The 27,457-nt window shown below is 50.2% G+C and overlaps 1 protein-coding gene across 8 annotated transcripts in view; it reads left to right on the top strand.

The window, feature by feature from the left end:
* Nucleotides 1-303: 303 nt before the first annotated feature.
* TNIP1 (TNFAIP3 interacting protein 1) overlaps nt 304-27,457 on the top strand; it is a 58,096-nt gene continuing 30,942 nt past the window's right edge. For 3 of the 8 annotated variants that reach the window (XM_011931613.1, XM_011931609.1, XM_011931616.1), the window contains exons 1-4: nt 6,362-7,053; nt 23,185-23,356; nt 24,585-24,719; nt 26,129-26,214. In XM_011931613.1, the coding sequence (XP_011787003.1) occupies nt 23,221-23,356; nt 24,585-24,719; nt 26,129-26,214 (357 nt within the window). In that variant the 5' untranslated portion in view covers nt 6,362-7,053; nt 23,185-23,220. Of the gene's footprint in view, nt 374-782; nt 885-6,361; nt 7,054-23,184; nt 23,357-24,584; nt 24,720-26,128; nt 26,215-27,457 lie in introns of those variants that run through there. The other 5 variants (XM_011931615.1, XM_011931610.1, XM_011931611.1 and 2 more) reach the window with 4 other exon arrangements.

Raw genomic sequence — 27,457 nt, 5'->3', positions numbered from 1 at the left:
AATTTTTGTATTTTTTGTAGAGACAGTGTTTTTGCCATGTTGCACAGGCTGGTCTCAAACTCCTGGGCTCGTCTGCCTCGGGCCTCACATAGTGCTGAGATTAATAGGCATGAGCCACTGTGCCGGCCCATCATTTTAATTACCATTAAATGGCAGGAGTCAGGCAAAGCAGGACTCATTAAGCAGGGAATTACTGGGGCTTAGGATGATGAGGTGACTTGTTCAGGATCTCCAGCTGGTCAGTGCAGACTTCCTTGGGCTGCAGTTTCTAAGGCCTTACCTGACATCCAAATGTGACTCGGCATGCACCAAGAAAGGAGTGGGCCCCTCCTTCACTATGGATGGAGAAGCCTCAGAGAGTAAGTGGAAACAGGTGGGATAAGAACGGGGTGGGAGGATGTGGGCTGGGCATCTGGCAGCTTCCTCAGGGCGCTGAACACTGGAATCCCCCACCTTAGGCGAAGGAGGAAATGGAGGTCTTCAGGAGAACCCAGGGAGGCCAGGCCAGGTTGCCCCAGCCCATCCTCGGGTGCCTCTTCCCAACCCAGCCGAGGAAGCATCAGGCTTCCACCTCTACCCCCCATATTCCCCCCCCTCCCCTGCCAACTCCCTGGAATTCACAGCACGCGACAGCCAGTCTGGGAAATGACAGGTGGAGGCTGACAAATAAGGGCCCTCTGCTCTGGCAGGGGGCAGGATGGGGCCTCAGCTGGGCCTTGCGGGGCTGCCTGGTGGCGGCTCCTCCATCTCGGGGAATTCCCCTCCTGCCTAAAAGTCAGCTCAGCCCAGCCCTCCTTCCTGCAGAAGCACAGTGAGCCGAGGAGCCTTCACAGGGACAGCCGCCCCCGGTGCACACACCCTGGTATTCTCCTGCCCTTCCCCAGGTGAGTGACCAGATGGGGGTGGGTGGCCAGGACAGGGGAAAGGACGCACCGCACAAGGGTGCTGGGGTCAGCAGACACCCCCAGCTCCGTACCAAGAGCCACCTGGCCTCCCATGTCCTGCCAGCCAGGGTCTGCTGCTCCCAGCCCAGCTTGCTCTTCCCACCCAAGTCTTGGGTTCCCAGCCCCTGCTCCTCACCCAGCCTCCTTCTCCGCTGTCTTCTCTCCCCCATCTCGTTTCTTCTTCCTGCCCCTCTTCTTCTGGCCTTGCCTTCTTGGCTGATCTTTTTCTGTCTAGTTGTTACTAGCTTTTCCAAAGGGAAAAGAAAAGCCTATTTTTGTGTTCTTCCCTCAAGAAAAGGGAGGTGTGCGAGTGTGAACATGGATGTGGGTGTTTGTGTGTGTGAGAATGCCTGTGTTGTGTCAGATCCCTGAGGTGTGTATGTGTCTGTGTGGGTGTAAGTTGGTGACTGTATTTGTTTGTGTATCTGTGTGTACAGTCTGTGTGTGTCTGTGTGTGTGTGAATTTTTGATGGATAGTGTACAGGTGTGTATTGGGCACGTTAGAAGTCTGCAGCTAGATAGGAAGAGACCAAGAATCGATGCTGCCTCTAAGGGGAACACGATGGAGGCTGAGGCCCTCCTTAACACTGGAGCAAAAGGATCTCCTGCTTCTCTCCTGTCTGCTCTGCTTCTAGGGCCGCTGGACTCTTTTGTGGTGGAACCTTTAACAGAGAGCCCAGGGCACAGGGAGTGGGCCAAGCGCAGGCAGATACAGCTGATGCAGCTTCCTCTTTGATTACTTAGAAAATCTGGACTAAAATTCTATTTAATTTTAGTTTAATTCTACTTATTTAGATAGCCCCATATGGCTCCTAAGAGTCTGTTAGCTCTGAGAGAGCAGGAAGCGGGTCTGATTGGTCCACTCCTGTATCCTGAGTGGTCCATAAAAATTACCGTAAGAATGAGGAAACTCTGGAACCAGGAATGACGAAGAAAAGGCCACAGCTCATCCAAATGGCCCTCTTCATCCCCTCCCCAGGCATCTTTTCACAGTCCAGGGAAGTCCCTGGCTAGAAGAGGCAAGGAACAGAGGCCAAGTCTGATGGTGGCTTCTAGGCTACAGAGGAATGGAGGGAGAGCGGGGAGGGGCCATAGAAGAAGAGGGTGTGGGAGAGGACAGGGAGGAAGGTGGGTGGGACTGAAAGAGGGTTGCTCTCAGGGCCCTGTTAGGGCTTCCCAGGATTAGGAAATGCTCCGGTTTTGTAGGTCTAACTTCCTGAGAGGCTGGGGCGGGCTGAGCCTGGCTGACCTGTTCCCACTTCCAGGAGGATGACGAGGGGCAACCCTGGATGCAAGCCCAGATCCAGCTTGACACCCTGACCTGGAGACGGAGAGGCCAGGGGGAGAGAAGCTGGAGTCGGGGGACCCAGGGTTCCTAGGAACTGTGGGAGGGGCTTGGCTAGGCCGCGTATGTGACTATGTGACGAGGCTGGGAATTTCCCCCCGTGTCACTTTGCCTTTCCTCTCCTCCAGCGGTGCCCTAGAAACTGAAGTGTAACAGGCAGACCCAGGGACACAGGGAAAATAGTTGGGATAGAGAAGGGGGAAGAGGGGAAAGAGCCTGGAGAATAGTCAGCAGCAATGCCTTCTAGGCCCAGCTCCTCAGAGGACAGTGTGATGTCTAGGGCAAGCTGCTCCCCAGCTCCACACCTTGGGGTCCTCCTGGGGAAAGGAGAGAAGCAATCCCTGCTGCCTCACAGGATTGATGATCATAATGATCATTGCCACCTTTCACTGAGGCCAAGCCCTATGGCATTTGATTGTCACCATCCTGTGAATTGGGCACAGTTATAATCTTTATGTCATTGATAAAGAAACCAAGGCACAGAGTTGTAAGTGGCAGGGCTGTGATTTAAGCCCAGAGGCCAGAGCCCACACCTTATCCTCTGCATGACGGTCACTTAGGAAACGGACAAGTTGTGGACATGAAATGGTTTCATTCACCTTAAGGTGCTGAATAAATGTGAAAACTTCTGAAGATACAACTACCTCCTCATGCAGGTATTTGGGAGGTGGATAGAGAGAATTAAAAATGTCTTCTTAGGCAGAGGAGAGAAGCTGGGACCATGGACTCTGCTCATTTATTTACTTTTTACCAAAAACTGCCACAATTGCCTAGAACAATTTTAGTCAGTATCATGTGCTTGACGTGCATTATCTCATTTAACTATCATCAAAATCTCTCTCTAATATACACTTACACCCAGCACCAAAAAGTACCTAGAATCCACTGGAGGGTTTTACACTCCTGAGATTGCCTCAGGCTATTTCCAAGGAAGGGACCCACGGCTGCTCTTTTCCTAGTTCATTAGCTGCTCCCCCTGAATTCCATTCTCCCCTAGCCAAGGCCCTGATTCACTCATTCTCCTAATGGAATGAGGCATGTGCTTGTTTGGTTTAGATGCTCCATTTCCAATCAGTGGGGTATGTGGAAATAGCACTGTGCTGGGAGTAGGATACTTGGGTTCTGTCCTGTGTATGAATCATAAACTCAACGTAAGACCTCCCGCAAATCCCTGCCCCTCTCTGGCCCTTGGTGTGGTTCCAGCCCTACAATGAAAAGACTGAGTTGATCATTTCTTTTTCTTTTTTTTTCTTTGAGACGAAGTCTTGTTCTTGTCCCCAAGCTGGAGTGCAATGGTGTGATCTTGGCTCATGACAAACTCCGCCTCCCGGGTTCAAGTGATTCTCCTGCCTCAGCCTCTCGAGTAGTTGAGATTATAGGTGCCTGCCACCACGCCTGGCTAATTTTTGTATTTTCAGTAGAGACGGGGTTTCACCATGTTGGCCAGGCTGGTCTTAAACTCCAGATCTCAGGTGATCCGCCTGGCTCAGCCTCCCAAAGTGTTGGGATTACAGGAGTGAGCCACCGCATGCCCTGCCTGGGTTGACTATTTCTAAAGACCCTTCAAGCCTGGCATTCTGAGTTCTATGTCTTGATAGCTGGCAGGACTTTGGAGCATGATGCTTAAGAGTGTTAAGCATTTAAGAGCCTGGATCTTCAAGCTCTGGTTACTTGCTGCGCTGTAAGACCTTGGGCAAGTCATCTAATACTTGAAAGCTTCAGTTTCATCTGTGAAATGTGGATGATAATGGTACCAACCTCATAAGCTGGTTGGGAGACAAATTACGAATAAAAGCGCAGAGCTAGCACACAGCCAATACTCCATATATTACCTTTTAATGCTTTTATTATGCAGCTTCCACCCCTCTTCTGGCACTTGGTCTAGAGTTAAGTTGGTTATAGATGGATTTTTTGTATGTTTTTTATTTCCTTCAAATGTGTATCTGGGTCTGACTCTGTAGCTACCTCAGTAGAGGTGGTGGAGGAGGGAGTAGCAGAAAGGAGATTGAGAAGTTGTGTGCTTTAAAACAAAACCAAATAAAACAAAACAAAACAAAGGCAGTTTGATCTTCCTTCTGGGTGTGGCTTCGTGCGAGTGCTTGTCATTACTCTGGAAGAACAAGAGGTTGCACCTGCCTGAGTCACTCAGCTCCCAGCGTCAGGCCCAGCTTCTTGAGTTGGAAATCCCCTTCCAGACCACAGGGTAGCAGGCAGTGCCAGGCTAGGGGGCCTGTCTCCCATTCCTGCCACGCCCCCAGAGGCTAGGGTCTCAGAGAGGATGTGTATGGTGGGATGGAGCCTGGTGAGGTTGCACTGCAGAGTTTAACAGCAAAGTTCTACCCAATGCGTGCAGCCCACAACTAGTCACCACTATCATTTCTTGAATGCCTACTGTGTGCTGAGCCTTGGGCTTTATTTGCATTATCCAATTTATCCTCATGATCACATGAGGAATAGGTATATTATCCCCTATTTTCCAGACAGAAGCCTCAGGCTTAGAGGGGCCACCCAGGTAGTAAGTGGCTGAGCAGGGATTGGAATCCCATTAGTTCGATTCATAGCCTGTGTTTATGACAGTGGTGAGTTTCTGCAAGACAGTGAGAAAAATCATGTTGTTGTGAAGACAACTTGGTACAGCGGACCAAGCACACAGAAGTGGGAGCCAAGGCCCTGGATTCCAATCCCGGTTGTGTCACTCTGTGTGTGGCCTAGAGCAAGTCCTTTTCTAGACAGAGGACTCAATTTACCTATCTGTCAAATAGGGGTTTGTTATCAATGGGCTCCAGGGCCTCTATCAGGCTGGAATACCCTGAAGACAAACCAAGACTTAAAAGAATGGAAGGGGTGGGGGTAGTCACAACTTATAAATAAACAAGTTTTCTCACAAATTGTGACTGTTAAGAAAAAGGATCCAGAACTAGGAAATCAGACAAAAAGATGACTGAATGCTATTTTTATGTCAAGCTTGAGAATTCCTAGCGGGCACTTTGAGAAATGAAACTGTCTGCCCAGCTAAGTCCAGACATGCTACAAAAACAGCTGAAATAGTGTGGAAACAAAATGCAAGTAATTAGAGACCAGTCATTTTTAGGTAAATTTTAGTTTTCGGTGGATAGAGCGTGGGGGTGGAGAACATGTGGGTTGAGAACAGGAAGACAGCATTGCAGGAAGAGAATTGGGAAGTACAGGCAAAGAGCAGGAAGAAAACTGGCAGGTGGGGACCTGATGGGTGGAGATGATGCCTGGGAGCTGCTATGTGAACCAGGGCCAGGATTCCCAATTTCTCTGTAAGATCCCCCAAGTGGTGACACTCAGTGGTGCTTTGGTGTTTGCATCGCTTCCTCCCTCCCTTCCTCCCTTTTGAATCAAGCCATAAGTGTAATTCTTCTCATAAACTAGAATGAATATCGTTTTGAAGATCTGATAACACCGTTGAAGTAACTGAAGGAACCCTAGGACGTTACAAAACCTTAAAGGAGAATCCCCAGATTAGGTATCTAATTTGGGCAAGCGTCTGCCTGTGTATTATCGCGAAGTCACAGTTGATTGATGAGTCTCTCTTCTGTAAAATGAGGGTGTGTATTAAACAGTTCCCCAAATCCTTTCCCCTAATTCTTTTTGAGGATGAGGGCCTGTCAATGACTAAGTTTTCAACAGTACCAGTGAAATGAGTCTTTTGCAATAGGTTTTTCATAAAGCTATATTTAGTTTAAAGAGCTATTCTTTATTCCAAGGTTAGGCCTTCTACTTTTTGGAATTAAAATTTACCTTTCTCTCTTTTTAAAAATAAAAGTATAAACTTTTAAAAAGCTTTCCTACCCTTAAAGCAAGTTTCTGTTCCTTACCGGTCTAGGAAATCCCAGTCTGCTGGGATTATCCAGCCCACATATAGGTAGGTAGGGTGGAAGGCGGCTTCTGGATTTTGCCCACCTGGATTTGAATCTTGATTCAGCCCTTTACTAAGGTCATCTAACCTTTTTGTGACTCAAATATTATTTATTTTAAGAAAAGGTAGTAAAACCCACCTCACTAGGGTGATTGTGCAAAGAAAATAATGCACGCAAAGCATTTACAATGTCTGGAGCAAAAAATGTTAGTGGTAAGAGTCTTTACGGGTCCTTTCAGCTTGGAATTTCTATAGTTTCGTTAAGAAGAGTCCTGGAGCGCCCTGGACGGAACTCGGGCCCTGAGCTCCAGCTCTGGCTTACTGCCAAATGCTTACGTGCCTTTTGGCAGGTCCCCTCCCAGCTCTCGCCCCTCGCCACAAGGAAGGGTCTAGGTGGTCTCTGTGGCTCGCCTCCGCTCTGAAATTCCGACTTTCAAGGTGGCCCCAGGCCTCCGCCAGGGGATTCCGGGGCTGGGAGTGCGGCAAGGGAGCGCGCGGGCCCGGGACGGTGGCGCCAGCGAGGTCGCTCCTAGAGGGGAAGGCCGCCGAGGGGACGTGATGACACCGCGGGCCCCCGGAACCGCGGGCAGCCTGTGTTTACCTCGCTCGGTCCCACCCCTGGCGGCCGTGGGCGCGCCCGGAGCGCGCAGCACGATTGGACGAGCGGTCTGCCAGTCTCCGGGGACTTTCCCAGGGGTGGGGCGGCCCGGCTAGGCCCCCGGCACTTCCTAGTCCTCGGCCGGGTCCCCCTGCCCCCGCCCAGGAGCCTGAGGAGTGCTACGGGGGGCCGGAGCCTGGACCTGGCCGCTGCCCCGTCCCTGGATTCGGGGCTGGACGCAGCAAGCGGGGCGCTGTGTCCCAAAGTTCCCGGTCCTCGGGTAAGCTGGTCGGGCCGGAGAGGGAATGGAGGGGAAGAAGGGAGGCCGGGCCCAGATCGTCCAGAGCCTCAGTGGTGGCGGGGCGCGAGCTGGGAAGATGGTTTGTGCACCCGGGCCCGGCGCGCGAGGTCCCGGGGCCTCTCCGCCAGCTGCCAGGCAGGGCAGCGAGGGGACTCCCTGCTTGGCGCTGGGGCTGGTGGGGGGCGCGCGTGCGCACTGCGCGGGGCAGCGCGCCTGGGAACGGCGTGGGGCGGCTGTACAAGTGCGCAGACCCTCCGGGTGCGGGCGGCGCTGCGGCCGTTTGGGTGTCTACCCTGTGGAGACGAGTTGCCTACGCGGCGTCAGGAGTTTCGTATAAAGTTGTGGAAGCAGTGTACATATGTCACGAGGAGGAAAATAATAATTCTTATTGGGCGCTTTCCAAGTGCTGATCTTAACGCTCTACGTGTATTAGACTCATTTAATTGTCACTTCCATCCTAAACATTGTTTTTATCTCCATTTTATACTTTAGGAAACCGAGGTACTTGGAGCTTGAAGTCACACAGCTGTGAGTTGCAAAGTCAGATCTGAACTCAGCATTTGGCTCCAGAGTTCCTATTATACTATTTCTGTTGAACATGTTTTGCATGCACATTGTTGGAGACATTTGTGTGCATGTGCAGGATAGATGAGTTTCCGGGAGTGCTTCTGGGGATGGAGTTTGAAGGCTGACCTTTTCACTGTAGGACATTTGTGTGCACGTGTGCGTTGTACATTCATTGTGTGTACAGGAGCAGATGGGAATTTTGTGCAACTGGGTGAGAGATTGTGTTTTGGTAGGGGGAGGGAGGGACTTTTGTGGATGATGCAGAAGAATCAGCAACGTCCTTCCCCACCCCCTTGCAGAATGACAGTGCAGGGAAATGTGTAGATTCCTAATGCATCATTTTTTTTTTTCACAGTGCCGTCAAAATGGGATTTAATCAGCACTTACTCATTTTCCAAACAATGGGGTGTGATAGAGGGGAATTTGGCATCTGATGAGAGGTCAGAAAAGGGGACTCAGAATTTTTAAGAAAAATCCTTGACAAAGGAGGGTAGAATTGTGTTAGGAGGGTAGAATATTAATTAGTACAAACTCAGCATCCCCGTGGTGTTCTCTGTTTTGCAACAGAAGAAAGTGAGGCAGTGAAAAAACTGATAATGCTAATGCTAATAGCTTACTATGTGCCGGGCACAGTGCTTATATTCTGTATCTCATTTAATCTTTTTTTTTTTTTGAAACAGTCTCACTTTGTTACCCAGGCTGGAGTACAGTGGCGCAATCTCGGCTCACTGCAACTTGCCTCTCAGGTTCAAACTATTCTCCTACCTCAGCCTCCCGAGTAGCTGGGATCACAGGCACCCGCCACCATGCCCGGCTAATTTTTTGATTTTAAGTAGAGACGGGGTTTCGCCATGTTGGCCAGGCTGGTCTCAAACTCCTGACCTCAAGTGATCTGCCCGCCTCAGCCTCCCAAAGTGCTGGGATTACAAGTGTGAGCCACCGCGCTCAGCCTCTCTTAATCTTTCTAACAACTCTTAATTTTCAGGTGAGGAAACTGAGGCCTAGAGAAGGTTAAGACTTTCCCAAGACTAGCAACCCTTGAATCCTGGACCGTGTTCCCTTTCCCCCCGACCAAGACTGCTGTCCTGCTGTGTCCCGGGAAAATAATGTGATCAGGGACTGGCATTTCATGGAAGCAATTGATCATGCCCCTCTGGAAGCTGCCACTGGGAGTGTGCAATGTTCTACACGCTTATATAACCATGTTTGTCTCCCAGTCTTGGGTGTTCCATGGGTATGGCATGGCACTCATGCTGAGGGTTGATGCCTACCCCTGGATACCCCCACCAGGTTTTTCGGGGCCCCAGGAAGCTGTGGGGTCTGAGTCATACCCTTACCCCCAGTGCTGCCTGTGACTTGGGGCCCGGATGTCCTGGTTGGGTCAGGCCGACCTGATTTGAGTGAGGCAGCGTTGTAGGTGGTTGTTTGTCTGCCTCTCTCTCCAACCCACTGGTTACTGTTTTACCCGCTGTGATTTGGCCACACCATGCTGGCCTGCTTTTCCCCCTCCAGCAAGCCAAACTTGTTCTCATCCTTAGGCTTTCAAACGTGCTGTTCCCTCTGCCCAGAACATGTTTCCCCAGCTTTTCCCATGACTGGTTTTTCCTTATCGATCAAGTCTCAGCTCAAATGTCAGCTCCTCAGAGGGGCCTTCCCTGATCTTTTTATGCAAAGCAGCCCCTTTTTTCACTTTCTGTCATTACTATTTTACTTTTCTCATGCATGTATCATGCTATGAAAGAATCTCGTTTATTTGCTAATGAGAAAGCGTGTGCATAGAACTTAGTGTCTGGCAAATTATTTTTAGTGTTTGTTTATTGTCTTTCTCTTTTCCTAGACTAGAAGGGGGTGAGCAGGGACCTCCTTAGTCCTCTCGAGTGTATTTCTGTAGCGGGAGAAGAGTGCCTGGTGGATGGCTTTTCTGAGTTTGTTCAATGAATGAGTAGAATAATGGCACATTTCACAAATGAGGAAACTAAGGCCTAGAGATGAGAAGGCAGGAGTAGAACCAGAGTCTGCTCTCCCAGTGCTCTCCCAAGCATCATTTCCTGATGGCTCCTGCGCCCAGTACCATGCAGTGTTCTTGATGCACAGGTGCATAAGGAGCTGGCTTTGCCTTCCAGGAACTTTTGGTCAAATGGGGAGATGTGCTATGAGTGAGACCTGAAAGGCATTGTATGCCAGTAAGTGCCAAATGAGTTGGATTGGCATAGGTATAACTGGAGTGCAGAGTAATTAGGGGGCACCAGATGGTTGAGGGGGCTCTTCTGGAGGGAAGTGACTTCAAAGTTGGACCCTAAAAAAATGACAAAGTGCAGAGTTGAACCTGGGTCTGTTCTGGGACTTAGTAGACTAGTCAGAATATCTGGAATCAGCCTTTCCTGATTCTGGAATCAGCCTCTCTCAACTTGAGAGAATTGACAAGTTGGCCTGGGAAATACCCTAGAAGATTTTGATACCAGACTCAGAAATACTGATTTTTCTCCTTAGCAACATGGGGAAATGGTCAGAGCAGTTGGTACACAAACTTGAGTATGCATCAGAATCCTGGGGGTGGAGGTAGAGGGTGGTTGTTGAACACAGATTGCTGGGCTGCAACTCCAGAGCCTCTGATCCAGTGGATGGTGGCGGTGCCAGTGCCGCTCGTCCAGGCTGCTCCTTGAGCACCCCTGGTGAAGAGCACATGATTCAGTACTTGGCAGACCTGGGTGGGTGTTGTGTCTGTCACTCTGGGCCTCTGCATCCTCACCTGTCAGCTCTGTATGACATCAGTGCTACCTCTTAGAATGGTGGGAATTAATGGGACAGTATGTGGCAAGCACTCAGCATGGGCCAACAGTGTGGTAAGCGCTCAGTAAATGGTCGTTGCTGTTATCATTAATGATGCTAATCATTAACAGGATTCCAGTAGGAGATGATGAGACTGGTTTGATGTTCTGTGCTCTGGATAACTTGCTGCTAAGGTTTGAATGTGTCCCCCAAAAGTTCATATGTTGGAAGCATAATCCCTTTGCTTCATGAATGGTTTGTCAGCTCTGCCCTCATAAATAGATAAATGTCACTATCACAGGGCGGGGTGGGGGGGGAGGTTAGTTATACAAGGGGCCAGTTTGGTCAGTACTCTCTCTATTTCAATCGCTGGTTTTCTTCTTTTGTCTTCCACCTTGGCATGACCCTTGCCAGATGGTGGTGTCATGCACTTGGATTTCTCATCATCCAGAACCATGAGCCAAATAAACTCGTTCTTTATAAATTACCAGTCTGTGATATTCAACAGAATAGTAGCAGAAAGCAGACTAAGACACTTGCCTTCAACACTCTGCCACCTGTGGACCATGCTGTGTCCCCTCTGGATGAGTTGTCTTTGGCTTTGTCTCAAGCATCTGTCCCTGTTTGGGGTGGTAGAAACTCAGATGTGGGTGGGTCTTTGAAGACACCTGGCCTGAATTCCCTCAACAGCCCTGGTGCCTCTCTGCGTGACCCTGACTCCTGGGATCAGGGCGGTCTCCACCTTGTAGGCAGCCCCTTCCAGTGCTGTTCCAGACTTCTTTCTTTTGTGGGCCCACATCAGCGCGGGTTGTTCCTTTCTCACCTCCATCATTTTCCCTCACTGCTTACCTGACCACTGTGAGGGAGGGAGAGAGGCTGAGCAGTAGCATGGTGTGGTAAGAGAGTGCACAGTGGTCACCAGAGGACGGGGTATGCGTCTCTTCTGTGCTACTGCTGTCCCATGCGGCTGTGGGCATGACTGTTCCCCTTTGTCGGCTTTGGTTTCCCAGCTGCAGAATGAAAACGTTTCACTGTCTGGCATCTCAGGGCATTCTCTTCCAAGTCTTAAAAACTCTGTGACAACCAACAACCAATGATTGGGTCACCCTCTCTTTGGCTCTGGCAGCTCCTGGTTTCCCCCTGGGCCAGGCCTTGCTGTGCCTGCCCTCCTAGATTCTTGCTGCTATGTCCCCACATGCCCGCAGTGCCTGCCTCCCCATCCCTGACCATCTGTAGGGAGGGTATCCGGGCATCCTCCAGAGAGTTGCCACAGGAAGGCACAGGGTAGCTGGGTCCCCTTGTTCTGTGGGGGAGCACAGCTCCCAACCCCCAGAAAAAGACCTTGGCAGCCACCATGACCGTTGTGGGAAGTTCTTGATGATTTTCCCATGACTGGCCCAGGTCAGTCACTCTTCAGATTGGAACGGATGACTGGCGAGCAGCAGCTGGCTCTTTGTCTGAGGGCTGCTCTGTGCAGAGCTGAACTCTTCTCTCCCAAGGACCTCACCCTGAGGCTGTTCCTTGAGAGGCAGGAGCTCTGTGTCCTTGAGTACCTACACAGCGGACAAACCGGGCAGCCCAGGCAGGGGTATGTGTGGTGGGGGAAGTGGGTGTCGGTGTGTGGGTGCTGTGGGAGTTGTGTCACCAAGGAGTCACGCTGAGAGGCCAGGGCAGGTGTGGGACTGCCCTATGAGTCAAGGGCCTTTGGCTCGGTCTCCACCTACACGGCAGAGCACTGGCCAGGCTCTCTGTTGGCCTTCAGGCTGCTCATCCTCTGCCTTCATTACAGTCAGCTTCAGCAGCAGGCTCAGGAGCCTTGGTCCCTCTCCACCTATTTCTGTCTCTGCAGGTGCAACTCCTGCCTGATCTGGTCCCCAGGAAACTGGCAACATAGACTTTTAGAAAATACTGTCCTAAGCACATTAACACAGGAACAGAAAACCAAATGCTGCATTTTCTCACTTATAAGTGGAACTAAATACGGGTACTCATGGACATAAAGACAGCAACAGTAGACACTGGGGACTACTAGAGTGGGGAGGGAGGGAGGCAGGGTTAAAAACTGTTGGGAACTGTTTTCAGTACCCGGGTGATGGGATCATCCCTGCCCTAATCACGCAGTACACCCAGGTAGCAAACCTGCACATGTACCCCCTGAATCTAAAATAAAAGTTGAAGCAGAAAAAAAGCAAAAAATCAGTACAAAGAAAAGAGAAAAAATGAAGGAGTCTGTCAGATATAGAGGGTAACATGCAGGCACTTGCACGCTCACTCATCTGGTTTAAGAAATAACACATTTTCCAATCACCTAAAATTTCTCCTTCATCAGCCACCAACAAGAAACAAGTGTTCTGAATTTAGTGCCTTTTTTTTTCTTGCATTTCTTTAAAGTTTTTTTTTTTTTTAAATAAATGTGTGCATCCCTAAATAATACATAGTTTTTTTTTTATATTTAAAAACATTATTTAGGCTGAGCGCTGTGGCTCATGCCTATAATCCTGGCACTTTGGGAGGCAGAGCAGGCAGGTAGATCTCTTGACCCCAGAGTTTGAGACCAGCCTGGGAAACATGGCGAAATCCCATCTTTGCAAAGAATACAAAAATTAGCTGGGTGTGGTGACGCATGCCTGAAGTCCCAGCTACTTGAGAAGGAAGGTGGGAGGATGACTTGAGCCGGGAGGTTTAAGTTGCACTGAACTGAGATCATGCCACTGCATTCCAGCCTGGGCGACAGAGCGAGACCCAGATTCTTCCGTTCGTATCTCCAGCTGTGGCTCATCTTTTTTCACTGCTGTATAGTATTCCCTGGTAGGAAATTGCCACAATGTATTTATTCATTTTCCTCTTCATTTTAGGTAGGTTTCAACTTCTTGTTGTTAACACAAGGCATCTTTGGCCTTTATCTGAGTACCTCAGCCCCTGTCCAGCCTTTTCCTTTCTAGCTCCTTGACAGCCATTATTGCTCCTGTCTGGGTAGCATTTTGAGGTTTACAGAGAACTCTATGGTTCCTACTTGGTCCTCGCAACATTTCCGTAGGGAGAAACAAGGAAAGTGAGGCCTGCCCAGGGTCATTCGGGAAGGGATCATAGCTGGGATTTGAATCTGTGAAACCCTCTTTCCACCATATTTTGTGTAAGGGGAATCCCCAAAATTGGCATCTTACCTCTTGGAGGCAGGGGCATTACAGGGTTAAACTCTGGTTTCAAGCTATCCCCCTGCCTCTTGTCTCTGGAGTATCTGGGACTACAGGCATGCACCACTGCACCCAGCTCACTTAAATTTTTTTAAAAAAATATTTTAAAGTTTCCCTTTAAAAAAATTACCAAATAACACATGATTATTGGGGAAAAACCCCTCAAAACTCAAGCAGTACAAAAGATATAAAGTAAAAACGTGACAGTTGTCTTCTCTCTCCTTCCTTTCCCCTTCCTCTGTCCCCACCGTATTTAAAAATTAATTTTATAATTGTATAAGAATAGGACTAGTTTTCCCATGTAAAGAGTTAAAATAGCATAGGTAAAACAAAAGTTTCTTTTGGTTTTAGTTCCTTACCCAGGTCCTTCTGTAGAGCAGTGTACTAGTAGCAGTTTGGTATGTATCCTTTGAGACTTTTTTCTTCTTTTCTTTCTTTCTTTTTTTTTTTTTTTAAAGAGACAGAGTATCACTTAGGCTGGAGTTCAGTGGCATGATCATAGCTCACTGTAGCCCGAACTCCTGGGCTCAAGTGATCCTCCCACCTCAGCTTTCCAAGTAGCTGGGACTCCGGGCATGGGCTACCATGCTCCGCTAATGTAAAAAAAAATTTTTAATAGAGACAGGATCTTGCTTTTTGCCCAGGCTGGTCTTGAACTCCTGGCCTCAGGCAATCCTCCCACCTTGGCCTCCCAAAGCACTGGGCTTCCAGGCCTTTTTCTATGCACATTTAAGATTCTGTATACACACACACACACACACACATACACACACAGAGTTATGTGTTTTTGAAAAAAATAGCATCCTGTTACACATATAAATCTGCACTTTGGTTTGTATTTTATGGGCATTTTCCTGTACCATTGCCAAGCAATCTACCCCATTCTTTTTGATGGCTATACAGTATTCCATCAAATGAATGGTAGTTTGTTTAACCAGTCCCTTCTTGATGGACATTCAAGAATAGCAAAAATGTCTGTTACAAAGCATGTGGCAGTGCACATTTTTGTCCAGCTTCTGTGTGTACTGATACAAAGATGTCTAGATTCCTACATAGGGCATTACTGAATCAATCAGTTACTTCTGCCCCATTAGGTAAGTCGCACCTCCTCAGGCACACTTTTTTTTTTTTTTTTTTTTTTTTGAGATGGAGTCTCACTCTGTCTCCCAGGCTGGAGTGCTGTGGCTTACTGCAATCTCCGCCTCCCCAGTTCAAGCGATTCTCCTACCTCAGCCTCCCCAGTAGCTGGGACTACAGGAGTGTGCCACCACACCTGGCTAATTTTTGTATTTTTAGTAGAGACTGGGTTTTGCCATGTTGACCAGGCTGGTCTCGAACTCCTGACCTCAGGTGATCCGCCTGCCTCAGCCTCCCAAAGTGTGGGATTACAGGCATAAGCCACCGCACCCAGCCCTCAAGCACACTTTTCTACACGAGAACTTTGTTCTCACCAGTGAGACATACATGCAGGTTGTTGTCATTGAGAAAGGACATTCTTCAGTGGGTGACTCAGCTGTAAGAAAAGCAAATGTATACTCAGGCTACCTCAGTAGGAATATACTACCTAAAAGGGTGGAGGTGAAAGTCACTCTGCATTTGGTCAGGCAAGCCATGCCTGGAGTGTTGGGTCCAGTGCTAGAACCAGCTAGAGATAGTGTGGGGTAGAGGGTTGGTGGGGGGCTGGAGAGGGGGCAGCCCCTATGTGGAACAGTACAGGGGAAAGGGCTGATCAACCTCAAGAGAAGGCTGCAGGTTCCAAATGTCTTCAGGGCTGTCATGCTGAAGATGGGCATCTTGTTCCTTATTCCAGGGGGCCACAGATGGGAGACAAGGGCCAGTAGAAACAGAACTGGGGCCGGGCGCGGTGGCTCAAGCCTGTAATCCCAGCACTTTGGGAGGCCAAGACGGGCGGATCACGAGGTCAGGAGATCGAGACCATCCTGGCTAACACGGTGAAACCCCGTCTCTACTAACAATACAAAAAACTAGCCGGGCGAGGTGGCGGGCGCCTGTAGTCCCAGCTACTCGGGAGGCTGAGGCAGGAGAATGGCGGGAACCTAGGAGGCGGAGCTTGCAGTGAGCTGAGATCCGGCCACTGCACTCCAGCCTGGGTGACAGAGCGAGACTCCATCTCAAAAAAAAAAAAAAAGAGAAACAGAACTGGGAGCAGCCTAACTATAGCCAGTGCTGGCTGCCCCAGGAGTTGTTTTGGGGAGGAAGTTGGTGAGATCTGGATTGCTAAAGATGGCCAGCTGGAGTCCCTGGGCTCCTCAGAGGACTGGGTAAGCACAGGATGGAATGTCCTCTGAGCTCCCTTCCAGCCTGAGATTCTAAACCCTGTTGACTGCAGGTGATGAGGGGCAGATTGCCACCTGGTTGCATATAAAGCTAGAGACATATAAAGGCAGGGGCTAGGAACTTGGGGCATGTTCTGGAGAACTGGAAAGCAGGTCTGGTTTCCTACCTCTGAGTGTCAGCCTGCCGCCTCTCCAGGCAGTGCAGAGCAGTGGAAAGGGCACCGGTTTTGGAATCTGACAGATTGAGGCTGCATTATTTGTTCTACCACTAACCAGCTGTGTATTCTCAGGCAAATGACTTAACTTCTCTGAGTCTGCTTCCTCATCCGTGTACTGCGTCTATTGGTTTCCTTGCTGGAAAGTGTGGATGATAATTTCCATCTCTGTGTGGCAAGAAGAAAATGAGGTCATGTGCATAATGGTGCAGCCCAGCGCCTGGCATAGGGTAGCACCTAACGAACTGTCACCCTCTCTCTGGCTTAGTTAGGTGCTCTCCAGTCCTCTTTTGCAGGGTGAATTCTGGCTCAGGTGTTCAGCAGGTGGTACGTAACCTGGGCCTCAGAGGCTGAGTGGAGACAGTGGGGCCTCCTTTGTGGGTGACTCAGGGGAGGGGAGGATGAAGGACATGGGAAGATATGTGCCATGTTGAGGAACACAGAGCAGGCTTGGCCGGAGCCTGGTACAAGTTAGGCAGGAGGGAGGACCTGGTACAGGGCTGTGGATGTCAACTGAGGGTCTCTGACTGCACTCGGGGAGGGGACAGCACCCATGAAAGCTCTTATGGGAGGACTGATGGGTTAGGGAAATCCACCTGGGCCTTAGAAGGGATTGGAACTGGGGATTGGAGCCATCTTAACATTAGAAGGTTAAAGAAAGTAGTGCTAATAAATTTCAGATTCTGAAATGTTAGAATTAGAAGGAGCCTTAAAAATTGTCCAGTGCAACCCCCCATGTTATTACTATTTTTGCAGCTCCCTCTTTTTAGGTAACTGAGGCCTAGTGAGTGTTAAGATGTTTACCCTAGTGTACCTTGGCTAGATCCCACAGTTCTGGAGCCCCAGCTGTTTATATGAGACTCTGTGCCTGCAGCCTCATTATTGCTCAGTTGATTGCAAGGACAGAGGAGTTAAGTCTGGGCTCCTTATTGGTGAGGATGCCAGGGTGGAGTCCTTGAATACACACTGTCTCAAGTAGGTGCTGTGTCCTCACTGATGTGTGAACCTGACAGCCATCAGGAGAGCGCAGCCTGGTCCTTTTGTCTTTTTTATAGAGCAGTTTTGGTTCACAGCAAAATTGAGAAGAAAGTACAGGATTTTCCATATACTGCGCCCCCCCCAACCCAACATGCATAGCTTCCCCCATTATCAATATCCTCTACCAGAGTGGTAGATTTGTGACAGCTGATGAATCTACATTGATACCCCTGTCACCTGGAGTCCATGGTTTACATCAGGGTTCCCTCTTGGTGGTGTATGTTCTGTGGGTTTGGTAAAATGTGGAATGGCAGGTGTCCACCATTACAGTATTGAACAGAGTGGTGTCACTGCCTCAAAAATCCAACCTGGCCTTTGATGGATGGACCTGAGGCTGCAGTCTCCCCAGCCTGGAAATTGGTGGGGGAGGACTGGAAGTCATCATAACACAAATATGTGGACAGTTTTTTGTCTATGTGTGCAATGTGATATCATGGCGTCTTACTTCCTTTCATCCTTGGGTGGAATTGCAGGATATTCCCGTTTACAACAGAGGAAATGAGGCTCAGATTCCCAGTCATTGGTGAGTGTGGCATCGTGGTTCAAGGGCTTCTTATAGCTACATCGTCACTAGCTGTGGTGTGCCCAGGCACCCTGCTTAACCACAGTTAAATGGTGATTTGAGATCACTAGAAAATAACTGGAGGCCAGAACCTAGCTTACTGAGTTGACCAAAGAGCCTAAAATCCCCTGTTAAAGGAGGGAACATATGGGGAAAGCCTTGGCCCTTAGATCAGCTGGGCACGGTTGTGGGGTTGCCTCAGCCTTTTATTAAGCATCTGCTGTGTGCCAAGTACTGAGCTAGTTACTGTATACGCTTATTATTTTGGAAATCTTATTATAAAACAAGGATGTGTTTCTTGTTAAATCAGATAATCAGGGAGTATTGCATAAAGTAGAAAGTGAGAATTCCCTTCCAACTATACACATTGTTTCATTTGATTTCTTTGATCTTCTATCAGGTAGGTTCTGTTATTACTCCTGTTTTACAGATGAGGCAACTGAGGCTCAGGAAAGGTGAGTGGCTGGTCCAGGGTCTCACAGCCCATAGGGTGGACGGAGCTGAGGCTAGTGCAGGTGAGGCCCCCTCTCAGGCCTCGTGTTTGCAAGGTCGGCCTTGAGCACCTTCCCTGTGTGGACCTTTCTTTCTGCCTCCAAGGCAGCGATGTTTCCATGGTGCTGGCTCCCTCTCTTCCTGCAGCTTGCTGCTAGCTCCTGAGGCTTGGGTCTTCTTGATCCTGAGGCCAGCTTTAGCCATCACCCGGTTTCTCTGTGGCCCATGCTCCTCCCCTTGCATGTGAGGGAATGAGCCCCTGGTTCCATACACAGCGGAGTAGACACTAGGACAGACTTCTCTGACATTCTGTTCTGTGCCATCTTTCCTGGAGACCCCTTCCCTATGTCCCCTCTGCCAGCCCACCTGCCAGCATCCCTGGCAGCCTTTGCCTCTGCTGGGTAGGTAGATGTTGGCCTCCATGACCTTCCACCTCCCTGTACCAGAGATTTGCTTACACTTTTCCCTCTGGGCCAAGGAGGGCATTGCCTGCTCCAGGGTTGCAGGGATAGCTGACCCCAGGATGCTGCCAGTGACCAGAGGCATTCAACTGGGCTGATTAAGTCCCTAAGCCGGACTTCAGTTTCCTCATCCATCATGCAGGTATCAGCCCTGCCTTCTTCCCAGGGCTGTTGTGATAATCAGATGGAAAAACAATGCTTGGGACACGATGAAGTATTTTGCAAATGTTAGTGGCTATGCAAGTGAATATCATTTGGAGGGTCTGGGGCCACCCCACTACGCAGCCACCAGAACATGGCTAATGGCAAGATAATCTGACAGACCAAAGCATTTCAGTGCAAAAGCTGGAATGTAAATTTAATGCTGAATGTAGTCTCTATCACACCCCTCTCTTTCTGGGGTAGGGCTGAGAGTTGAGCCCTGGAGACTGCTGCCTCCCTGCCACCCACACGTGCTTGCCTGCTAGTGGGTGGCTCCTTCGGTTTCAGCAGCATCACTTCCATCTTCACGCGCTGTGGTCGTTGCCTGACCTGCAGTCTGTCGGGGCCCCTTTCTGCCTCAAAACTGGGCCTTTCTGGTTCCAGTGGGCAGCCCCAGGGCCCCTCTGGGGCAGGCTGTGGAGGCCTCCCTGGCTGAGGTCTTGTTTTGGAAGGAAGTCTGCGCTGGCTGCTTCTATACCACCAGCTGTTTCTGGTTTGGACAAGGGGGCCTGGAGTCCCACTGCTGGTGGAGCACCTGCTGATTTGTAGTTTGTGGAACCGGGCCAGGTGGATAGAGACTCCGCGAGAAGATGTGGCGGGGGCCTGTGGTGTGCCATTGGATTGCTGGGCAGGAAGGGAAATGGAGGATGGGCTGTGGGCACCCTGGAGGGAGAGCAGGGATCTTCTGGTCCCAGCTCCACCCTGACTCCTTTGTGACCTTGGCCTTCCCTGCTCAGGGCCTTGCCTTGCTGCACTGCCTGTGCCATGAGTGAGAATCAGATGAGCTCATGCCCAAGGACTCCTGGGCTCTGAACTCCAGATACTGCTGTATGGAGGGGAGTGGTCAGTGGTTCCTTTTCGCCTTTGAAAACACACTCGTGGTTTGAGGACAGCAGAGGGGAGCACATGCCGTCGTCATGTTCTAACGCAGCCCCTCATCCACTGAGTGTTTCTGGGCACATTTCTCTCCCACCTGATAATGCAGGATTCGCCTCATTGCCCTTGGAGAGTCCCCTCCAGCTCTGTCATCCTGAGAATGAGTCCTCTCTCTGGGAGAAGTTATAAAAACCTCACTGATCAGAGGGAGAGTTCCTGTCTGCCCAGTGGTCATCCAGGGGCTGCCACTGACCATCTGGGCGTGAAGCCAGCAGGACCTGGAAATTCCCTGTTTCCCTCTTTGTCTTTCTTTCCTCCAGAAGTCCAGGCCCTCCGGGGGCAGCTCCTCTGATCTCCAGAGAGGGTTTTCCCACAACAGGATATTTCTCCTGCGTTTCCTCTGCCCGCTGCCTTTCTTTCTCCCCAAGCTCCGCCCCCTGAGGCTAAAGTAGGGGAGCATAGCTCTGTCTGCCCCCTTTTTGCTTCTCATGAACCCCTTTCCCTGTTGACTTCCCAGCGCCAAGAGAAACTGAGTGTTGCGTGTTTCAGAGGACATGGAGTGGGTTTCAGTTCCCACATCCTGCATCCTGCTTTGTCCCTCGACCTTACATCTGGGCCTCTCTAAGGGAGCATGGCTGGCCCAGCCCCGATTCTAGAAGTGTCTGGGTGTCCAAGTGCATCTGGTCAGTGGGTCAGGGTTAGGCTCTCTCTGGGATGCTGGACATGGCCTTGCAGGAGGCAGGGCCAGGGTCAAGGGCTCGTTCCCTTCAGTCTGACCTCTCTGAATTCAAGGTTTGCCGAGGCCCTACTCTGGGCCCCTCTGAAGATACCCTGGCACAGAGAATGGACTTGCTCTCTGTCCTAATGCAGCCTCTAATCTACAGGACAAGGCAGACATTGAGTAAGAAATTCCCCACGCCTTCTTGTGGTGTTGACTGTGAGTTCCATGTGGGGTGCATGCATAGTGGTGGACAGGAACTAGGACACTGCTGTCCTTTTCATGCAAGGTAGCTCCAGGCCCCTTCTAGTCCTCTGTTTCACTGTTCTTGAACTCCAAGCAGCTCTCAAGGAAGGCCCACCCTCCTGTGCTCCCGACAGGATATAAAGATGTGCAGAGTATGCTCCTGCCTCAGGAAGTTCCCAGCCAGATGGGCTATGCTTGCACCAGGCAGACACATGCCATGCCAGGTGGCAAGGCTCATGAGGACAGAGGTGAGCAGAGGGGAAGGACCCCCAACATCTGTCAACATTTTTGAGTACCTTACTATGTGCCAGTTACAGTGCTAAGTGCTGCCCCCACACTGTTTGTTAGTTCAGTGGAAACATCTGCGCTTTGTGCTTTGCTGTAGAACATTGACCTTTCAGGTTAAAAACAAGTCGTCCCTAAGCCGGGTGATGACTTGTGATGGGCCTGTGGGTAGCCGTCCTTTGCCTCTCGGGCTCAGCAGGGTGTGGGTGCCTCCCACATGGTGTATTCATCTTGTGTCTGTCAGTCTTTGGGAGCAGGGGTCCTGCTCATCAGAACTTTGTTTTTCTCTCTGACCCATTCCATTCTATGGACCTTCTTGGAAACGTCCTTTTGGTTTTCATGCTGCAGAGCAGGGGAAACTACCCAGTGGTAACCTGGTAGCGTGGCACTACCCTACAAACAGACTTGAACTCCTGGTCTGCCCCTCTGGCTCTGTGTCGTGGCTGTGTGAGTGTGGTGGGGGTTAGAGTCACAGCAGGCAGAGCTGACTTTGCATCTTGGCTCTTATTGCTGGCCGGGTCATCGTGGCTGAGTTACTTAACCTCTCTGAACCTCAGTTTCTTCTTTTTAAAATGCAGATAGATTAGTATGCATGTTAGATACTGTGCCGCTCCACCAAGATTGTGTATCTGAAGGGTTTAATGCAGTGCCTGGCAAGGAGATGATTCAAGGATGGTGGTGTTGCCGTTAATCCTTTCTCACTCTGATCTTTCATTTCCATTCCAGGAGCAGGGTGGTACGGTCATAGTCGCCTGGCAGTGCCAAGGACCCGCGGAGCATGGTGTGGACTTGGGAGGGTCTTTGAGGATTCCTGATGAAACAGTTTTTGTCTTGGGGGTGGTGACCTTGAGAGGAAGATGCCGAGCCTCCAAACTCTTCTGAGGTCCCCAGTGGAGGCCTTGGGGGCCCTTTTATGCTGGAGAGCTGTTTGGAGGGCTGGAGGCTGGCTCGGTGTTTCAGCCTTAGGGCCTCTGCCCTTACTGTTCTCTCTGCCAAGAGTGTTCTTCCTTCAGATATCTTCATGGCTAGTTCCCTCACCCCTTTCAGGTCTTTGCTAAAATAGCTCCTTCTCCATGGGGCCTTTCGTGCCAGCTCCATTTAAAATGAAATTCCTTGCCTCACCCTTCCCTGCCAAATTTTTGTCCATAGACTTTTTGATCACCTGAAATAATGTGTTCCCCACCACCCTCCTCTGCTTTCACCACTAGACTGTAAAGTCCATGAAGGAGTTTTGTCTGTTTTGTTTGCTGATAATTTCTCGGCACGCAGACTGGTGCCTAGCACAGAGTCAGTGCTCAATAAGTAATTGTTGAATGGATGAGTGAATGGACAGAGAGCTTCTCTGCTAAGTCACGGAGCTAGGATTCTAAAATCACCTTTCCAACCGGTTTCAATGACATAAAGCAGATGAAACTGAACAGATTACTAAAAAAGCCTTGGTGCTCAAATAGACAGTAGTTTGATGAAAAATTCTCTGTTCCTTAGAACTGCAAGGGACAGACCATACATGATATGAGACTCACGGACAGTGTATTAAATATTAGTCAGGGTGTTTTTTTCTTTTCTTTTTTTAAAGAAGATGATACACATATAAATGGAACTTTGGACTGAGTTGACTTGCTTATCCCTTAGGGTACAAGCATTTCACTTTAAAGATTACTGAATTAACTTAAGACTTTCATTTCCCTCCCTCAGAGAGGGGAAGGGACTGCCCACAATCCCATAGTAAATTAATGGCTAGGCCTTTAATTGAGTGAGTGTTTATTGGGCGAAATTCATAGCTAATACTGTGGTAGGCTCTGAGGATGCAATGATGGGTAAAACATATGGGATTCCTGTTCTTCTGGACCTCACAGACAGGACATGAACTCAGATTCGGTTTTTTTTCCCCTAAGTCCAGGTTCTTTCTTGTATCCCACATTGCACCCTACTGTTTATTTGGACTCCTGTTTCAAACAAGTCAACAATGCATTGAGGCTGCTAAGAGAAACTAATGCCATTCTAAGGTTGTATTAATAGAGACAAAGTGCCCAGATAAAAGGAGGTGACTGTCCTGCTTTGCTGTAGTATGGTCAGACCAGCCTAAAGCGGGGGACTGCCTTCTGGGGCATTAACACACTAGAGCTTCTCTGCAAAGGATGCCCCCATGGCCTGGCCAGCCTGCTGATATGCTGCTGTTGTCCTTACAGCCAGGCGGGCACCACGGCAGGGGCTGAGCTACCCTCATGGAAGGGAGAGGACCGTACCGGATCTACGACCCTGGGGGCAGCGTGCCCTCAGGAGAGGCATCCGCAGCTTTTGAGCGCCTAGTGAAGGAGAATTCCCGGCTGAAGGAAAAAATGCAAGGGATAAAGATGTTAGGTAAATAGGTAAAGCAGACCCTGTCCCCTCCCTGTGAGCGCCCCTCCCTGCAGAGTGTGATGCCAGTCCGTCTACCAGCAGCGAAGAATGAAGTTGGCATATGCCTCTGCCCAAGTCATCCCTGTCCCTCCTGGCCCAGCACTGGCTCCTGCCTCACAGCTGTCTCTATGCACCATGTAGCATGGTGACAGTATTCCCAACACCGATTCCTCAGCACCCTGAAACCAGGATGACGGGACTCAAGTCCAAGAGGGAGGTGCGGGCTAAGGGAGAGGGGGCTGGAAGGCCCAGTTTGTGGCCATGGAACTAGAATGGCTCCTCTTTCTGGGGCACGAGAGATGGGGAGACCTGGCATCACCAGGGCAACTGGGGCACGTGTTCCCAGGTGTTGGAGCAGGGAACAGAGTTTGGCTTGAAGCAAGGAGGTGGTAGATCCCCCAGTTCTCTTCTCCTGGCTCTTGCTCAAGCCGTCCCCACTTTAGAACAACCCCACCTCCCTCCACATGACCGACAGTCCCTGTGCATCAGCACCCAGTTGCTGTATCCCTTTCTCCTCCAGGCAAGGCTTTCATTGATTTTCCCATCCAGAGGGGCTCTTTCTTCCACACTCCTGAAATTCTTCCTTTGCCTTGCTGCTCCCTTTTCTAGTCTCAGGTTTTAGAGGGGTGCATAGCTCCCTGATTTTTAAAATGCTTTCTCCTTGCTTGCAGATCCTTGCTTGGGATAGCCGACTGGGGAGGGAGGAGTCAAGTTTCCCCATCTCCGCTTGTAGGAGAAGGAAAATGGAGGCAGAGGGCTGGTTGGAATTATCCAAGGTCTCCGCCCTGCAGGCAGCCCTTTGCCCTGGAGGCTCAGGCTGTGGGTAGCCCGGGCTGCTATGGTGGTAGGGTGGGGGGCCCCTGGCTTTCTGTGGAGTCCCCTGGCTGGGTGTGAAGGGAGTGGGGCAGAAAGAGAATACCGGTGCGGGGGCAGGGCAAGGAGTTTCTCATAGATTCCTTCCGCTCCTGTGTCCCCCGATTGCTGGGCCCTCTTCCTTGCTCTAGCCTGTTTCTTGTGGTGGGCCAGCATGGAGTTTGTCCCATTTGGCCCACAGAGCAATGGTGGGAGTGAAGTCCAGGGCCTGGAGCCTCGGAAGCCAGGCAGCAGCAGGGTTAGGGGCCTGGAACAGGGAGAAGCAGCACAGTGAACTGAGTAAATGCTTTTGCTTCCTCTTCCCCAATACCTCTAGGGGAGCTTTTGGAGGAGTCCCAGATGGAAGCGACCAGGCTCCGGCAGAAGGCAGAGGAGCTAGTGAAGGACAATGAGCTGCTCCCACCACCTTCTCCCTCCTTGGGCTCCTTCGACCCCCTGGCTGAGCTCACAGGTATAAGAGGAGTCTGGGTACCTCTGACCCTCCCTGAAACTAAACTGCCCAAATCCTTCACGGTGAACTCCCTTCTTATGCCAAAACTCACATCCCCTGGTTTATCCTTAGGTCACAGGCTACCCTTCCATTCGTATTTTGGCTGCCACATGCCCCCAGAAGGTCAGATTTGGAAGGCACTTCAAAACAATCTTGTTAAAAATAGCCAGTGACTCAGCACTCCTGAGGCCCCAGCAGACATGAGTAATAGATCACAACAGTTGACTGCATTGCAGACCTGTGGCCTGGGGGCTTTATCAACATATTTAGTGAACAAATATTTAATGAGCAGCTACTGTGTGCCAGGCATAGCGCTGTAAGCAGTTACTCCTTGTCACTTGGAGCTGGCATATGAGTTGAAAGCTCCCTGGTCGTGCCCTGCGCTTCCATTTTACAATTAGGGAAGCTGAGGCCCAGGGAAGAAGCTGGACTTGCCTGTTAGCCTGCTGCAGCATATTTCAGATGTAAGGTTACGTGTGCCGCCTGTTAAAGGAAAGGGTGACTGTGACTCGGGTTTGAAGTCCCATGTATGGTAGAGGCATTACCATGCATACAGAGTGTACATTACTCTGGCATGTCTCCAAGTCCAGAGCAAGGTCTGGGACCAGGATGGAAATGATCCCCACCCCAGCTGCACTCAGATGCCTCCTGCTGCAGCTCTACTGTATGGTGTCTGGCCCAGGCCAATGTGACAGCCTTCTATTGGCTGGTGGTTGCATTTGCTGAATGGACAAATGGAGGAAACTGATGGTCTCAGAGTCCACTGTCCTTCAGTCAGTGGGCATTTCCAGCCTCTGCTTGTCTATTCGGCAGTGTTCCTGAGTTCCTGACTGGTGCCAGGTCCACTGCCGGAGTGAGAAGTGAAGCTACCTTCAAGGAGCTCCCTGCAGCAAGAACCGCAGGAAGTCAGGGAGGGAGGGCCAAGGCTCAGTCCTGAGTTTGCAGCTGCTGGCTACATGTGACTGTGGGCAAGTTGATGACCTTCCCAAGCCTCAGTGTCCTGACCTTTAAAATGGGCACATGGGGCTTTATGAGAATGGCTGGGATAATAGATACATAAAGACTTTTTAAATTGTAAATCATTGTCTTTATCATTGAGGCCTGTCTGGGGCAGCAAGGAGCAGCAGGCAACTTGGGATTTTCCCAGTAAGCCCAGGGAGCATGGTCTCTCTGCTGAGGCTCTGCTCTATCACTCCAGGGCAGGCCATTTTCCCAGACTACCTGGCCCTGATGAGACCACCTCCCATTCTCCCACACTCAAGTGGGGAATCCTGTCTGAGAACCCTTTTGTCAAGGGCTGTCCTTGTGAGGGTGGTATCTGGGCTTTTCTCCTTCCCAGTCAGTTCATCTGTGCTCTCTTGATTCTCTAGGAAAGGACTCAAATGTCACAGCACCTCCCACAGCCCCTGCATGCCCCAGTGACAAGCCAGCACCAGTCCAGAAGCCTCCATCCAGTGTAAGTTTTATTTGGAGTCATGGGTGGAGGTTGTCTGGATGGACCTCAAGGTCCTACTGACAGATACAAGAACATAAAGAAAGAGGGTCGAGGTCAAGAAACTGTGTTCTGACTCACTGGGTGATATTGGGCAAGTCCATCGCAAGCCCTCTGGGGCCTCAGCCTCCCCATTTTGAAATGAAGGTCATAGTTAAAACTTACCAGGAAGACCCTGATATGTACAAGGAATTCTTCTCACTTACTAAGTTGTATACTGTTAAGTATCACTGAGTGTGCACAGTGCTAGGAAAACAGACAGATGTGACATGGAGCTCACATTCTCAAAGAGGGCTCAGAAACTATCTTCTACAGGCTGGGCACAGTGGCTCATGCCTATAATCCCAGGATTTGGGGAGGCTGAGGCAGGAGGATTGCTTGAATCCAGGAGTTTGAGACCAGCCTGGGCAGGATAGAGAGACTCCATCTCTCTAAGGAAAAAAAGTAATCGAGTGTGGTGGTATGTGCCTGTGGTTCCAGCTACTTGGGAGGCTGACTGAGGCAGAAGGGTCACTTGAGCCCAGGAAGTCAAAGCTGCAGTGAGCCATGTTGATGCCACCACTCCAGCCTCAGTGACAGAGTGAGACCCTCTCATAAAAAAAGAAAGAAAGAAAGAAAGAAACCATCTACAGATCTGGCTGGAGAAATTTTGCTTGGTATCCTACAAGGGATTGTATAGTTCAGCATCCTTATCCTACAGATCAGGTGCAGGGAAAGAAGGACCTGTTTTGAGGTTACATGGGTAATGGGGAAATGTAGATGGAGGAGGGAGACTTTCTAGGGCAGGGCCAAGAGCCAGAGGTGAGTTCTTGGTGGCCATGAGGATCAGCTGGAAGCTGAGCACTGACTCCTCTCATCTATTCTGCCCCTTTTCTGGGATGAAGGGAGGCTGCAGACCAGTTTTAAGGGGGACATGGAAATCCCGGATCCCAGAGCTAACGGCTGGTTCAGGTGGGCCATTGGCATCTCGGTTGGTTGAATGACCAGTAATTCTACTTGGAATGACGGAAAGATGTGACAAAATCTGGGATTCCTTGGCCACGCTGGATTTGGTTGAATCCTGAAAGAGTCTCCAAATTTGTTGAATCATCTCTGGGACTTTTCTCAGATTAGTTCACTTCTCTGGGATCTCCAGGACTGGGTTGGGAAGGCCAGCACAGGACCGTGCTTGGTGGTGGCCATAACAGCTGCCATCTGTGTTCTGGGA

Source organism: Colobus angolensis, unplaced genomic scaffold, assembly GCF_000951035.1.
Source record: "Colobus angolensis palliatus isolate OR3802 unplaced genomic scaffold, Cang.pa_1.0 Scaffold90, whole genome shotgun sequence".
Lineage (NCBI taxonomy): Eukaryota > Metazoa > Chordata > Mammalia > Primates > Cercopithecidae > Colobus > Colobus angolensis.
Note: the sequence above shows the minus strand (reverse complement) of the source record. Positions and strands in the feature narration are given on the sequence as shown.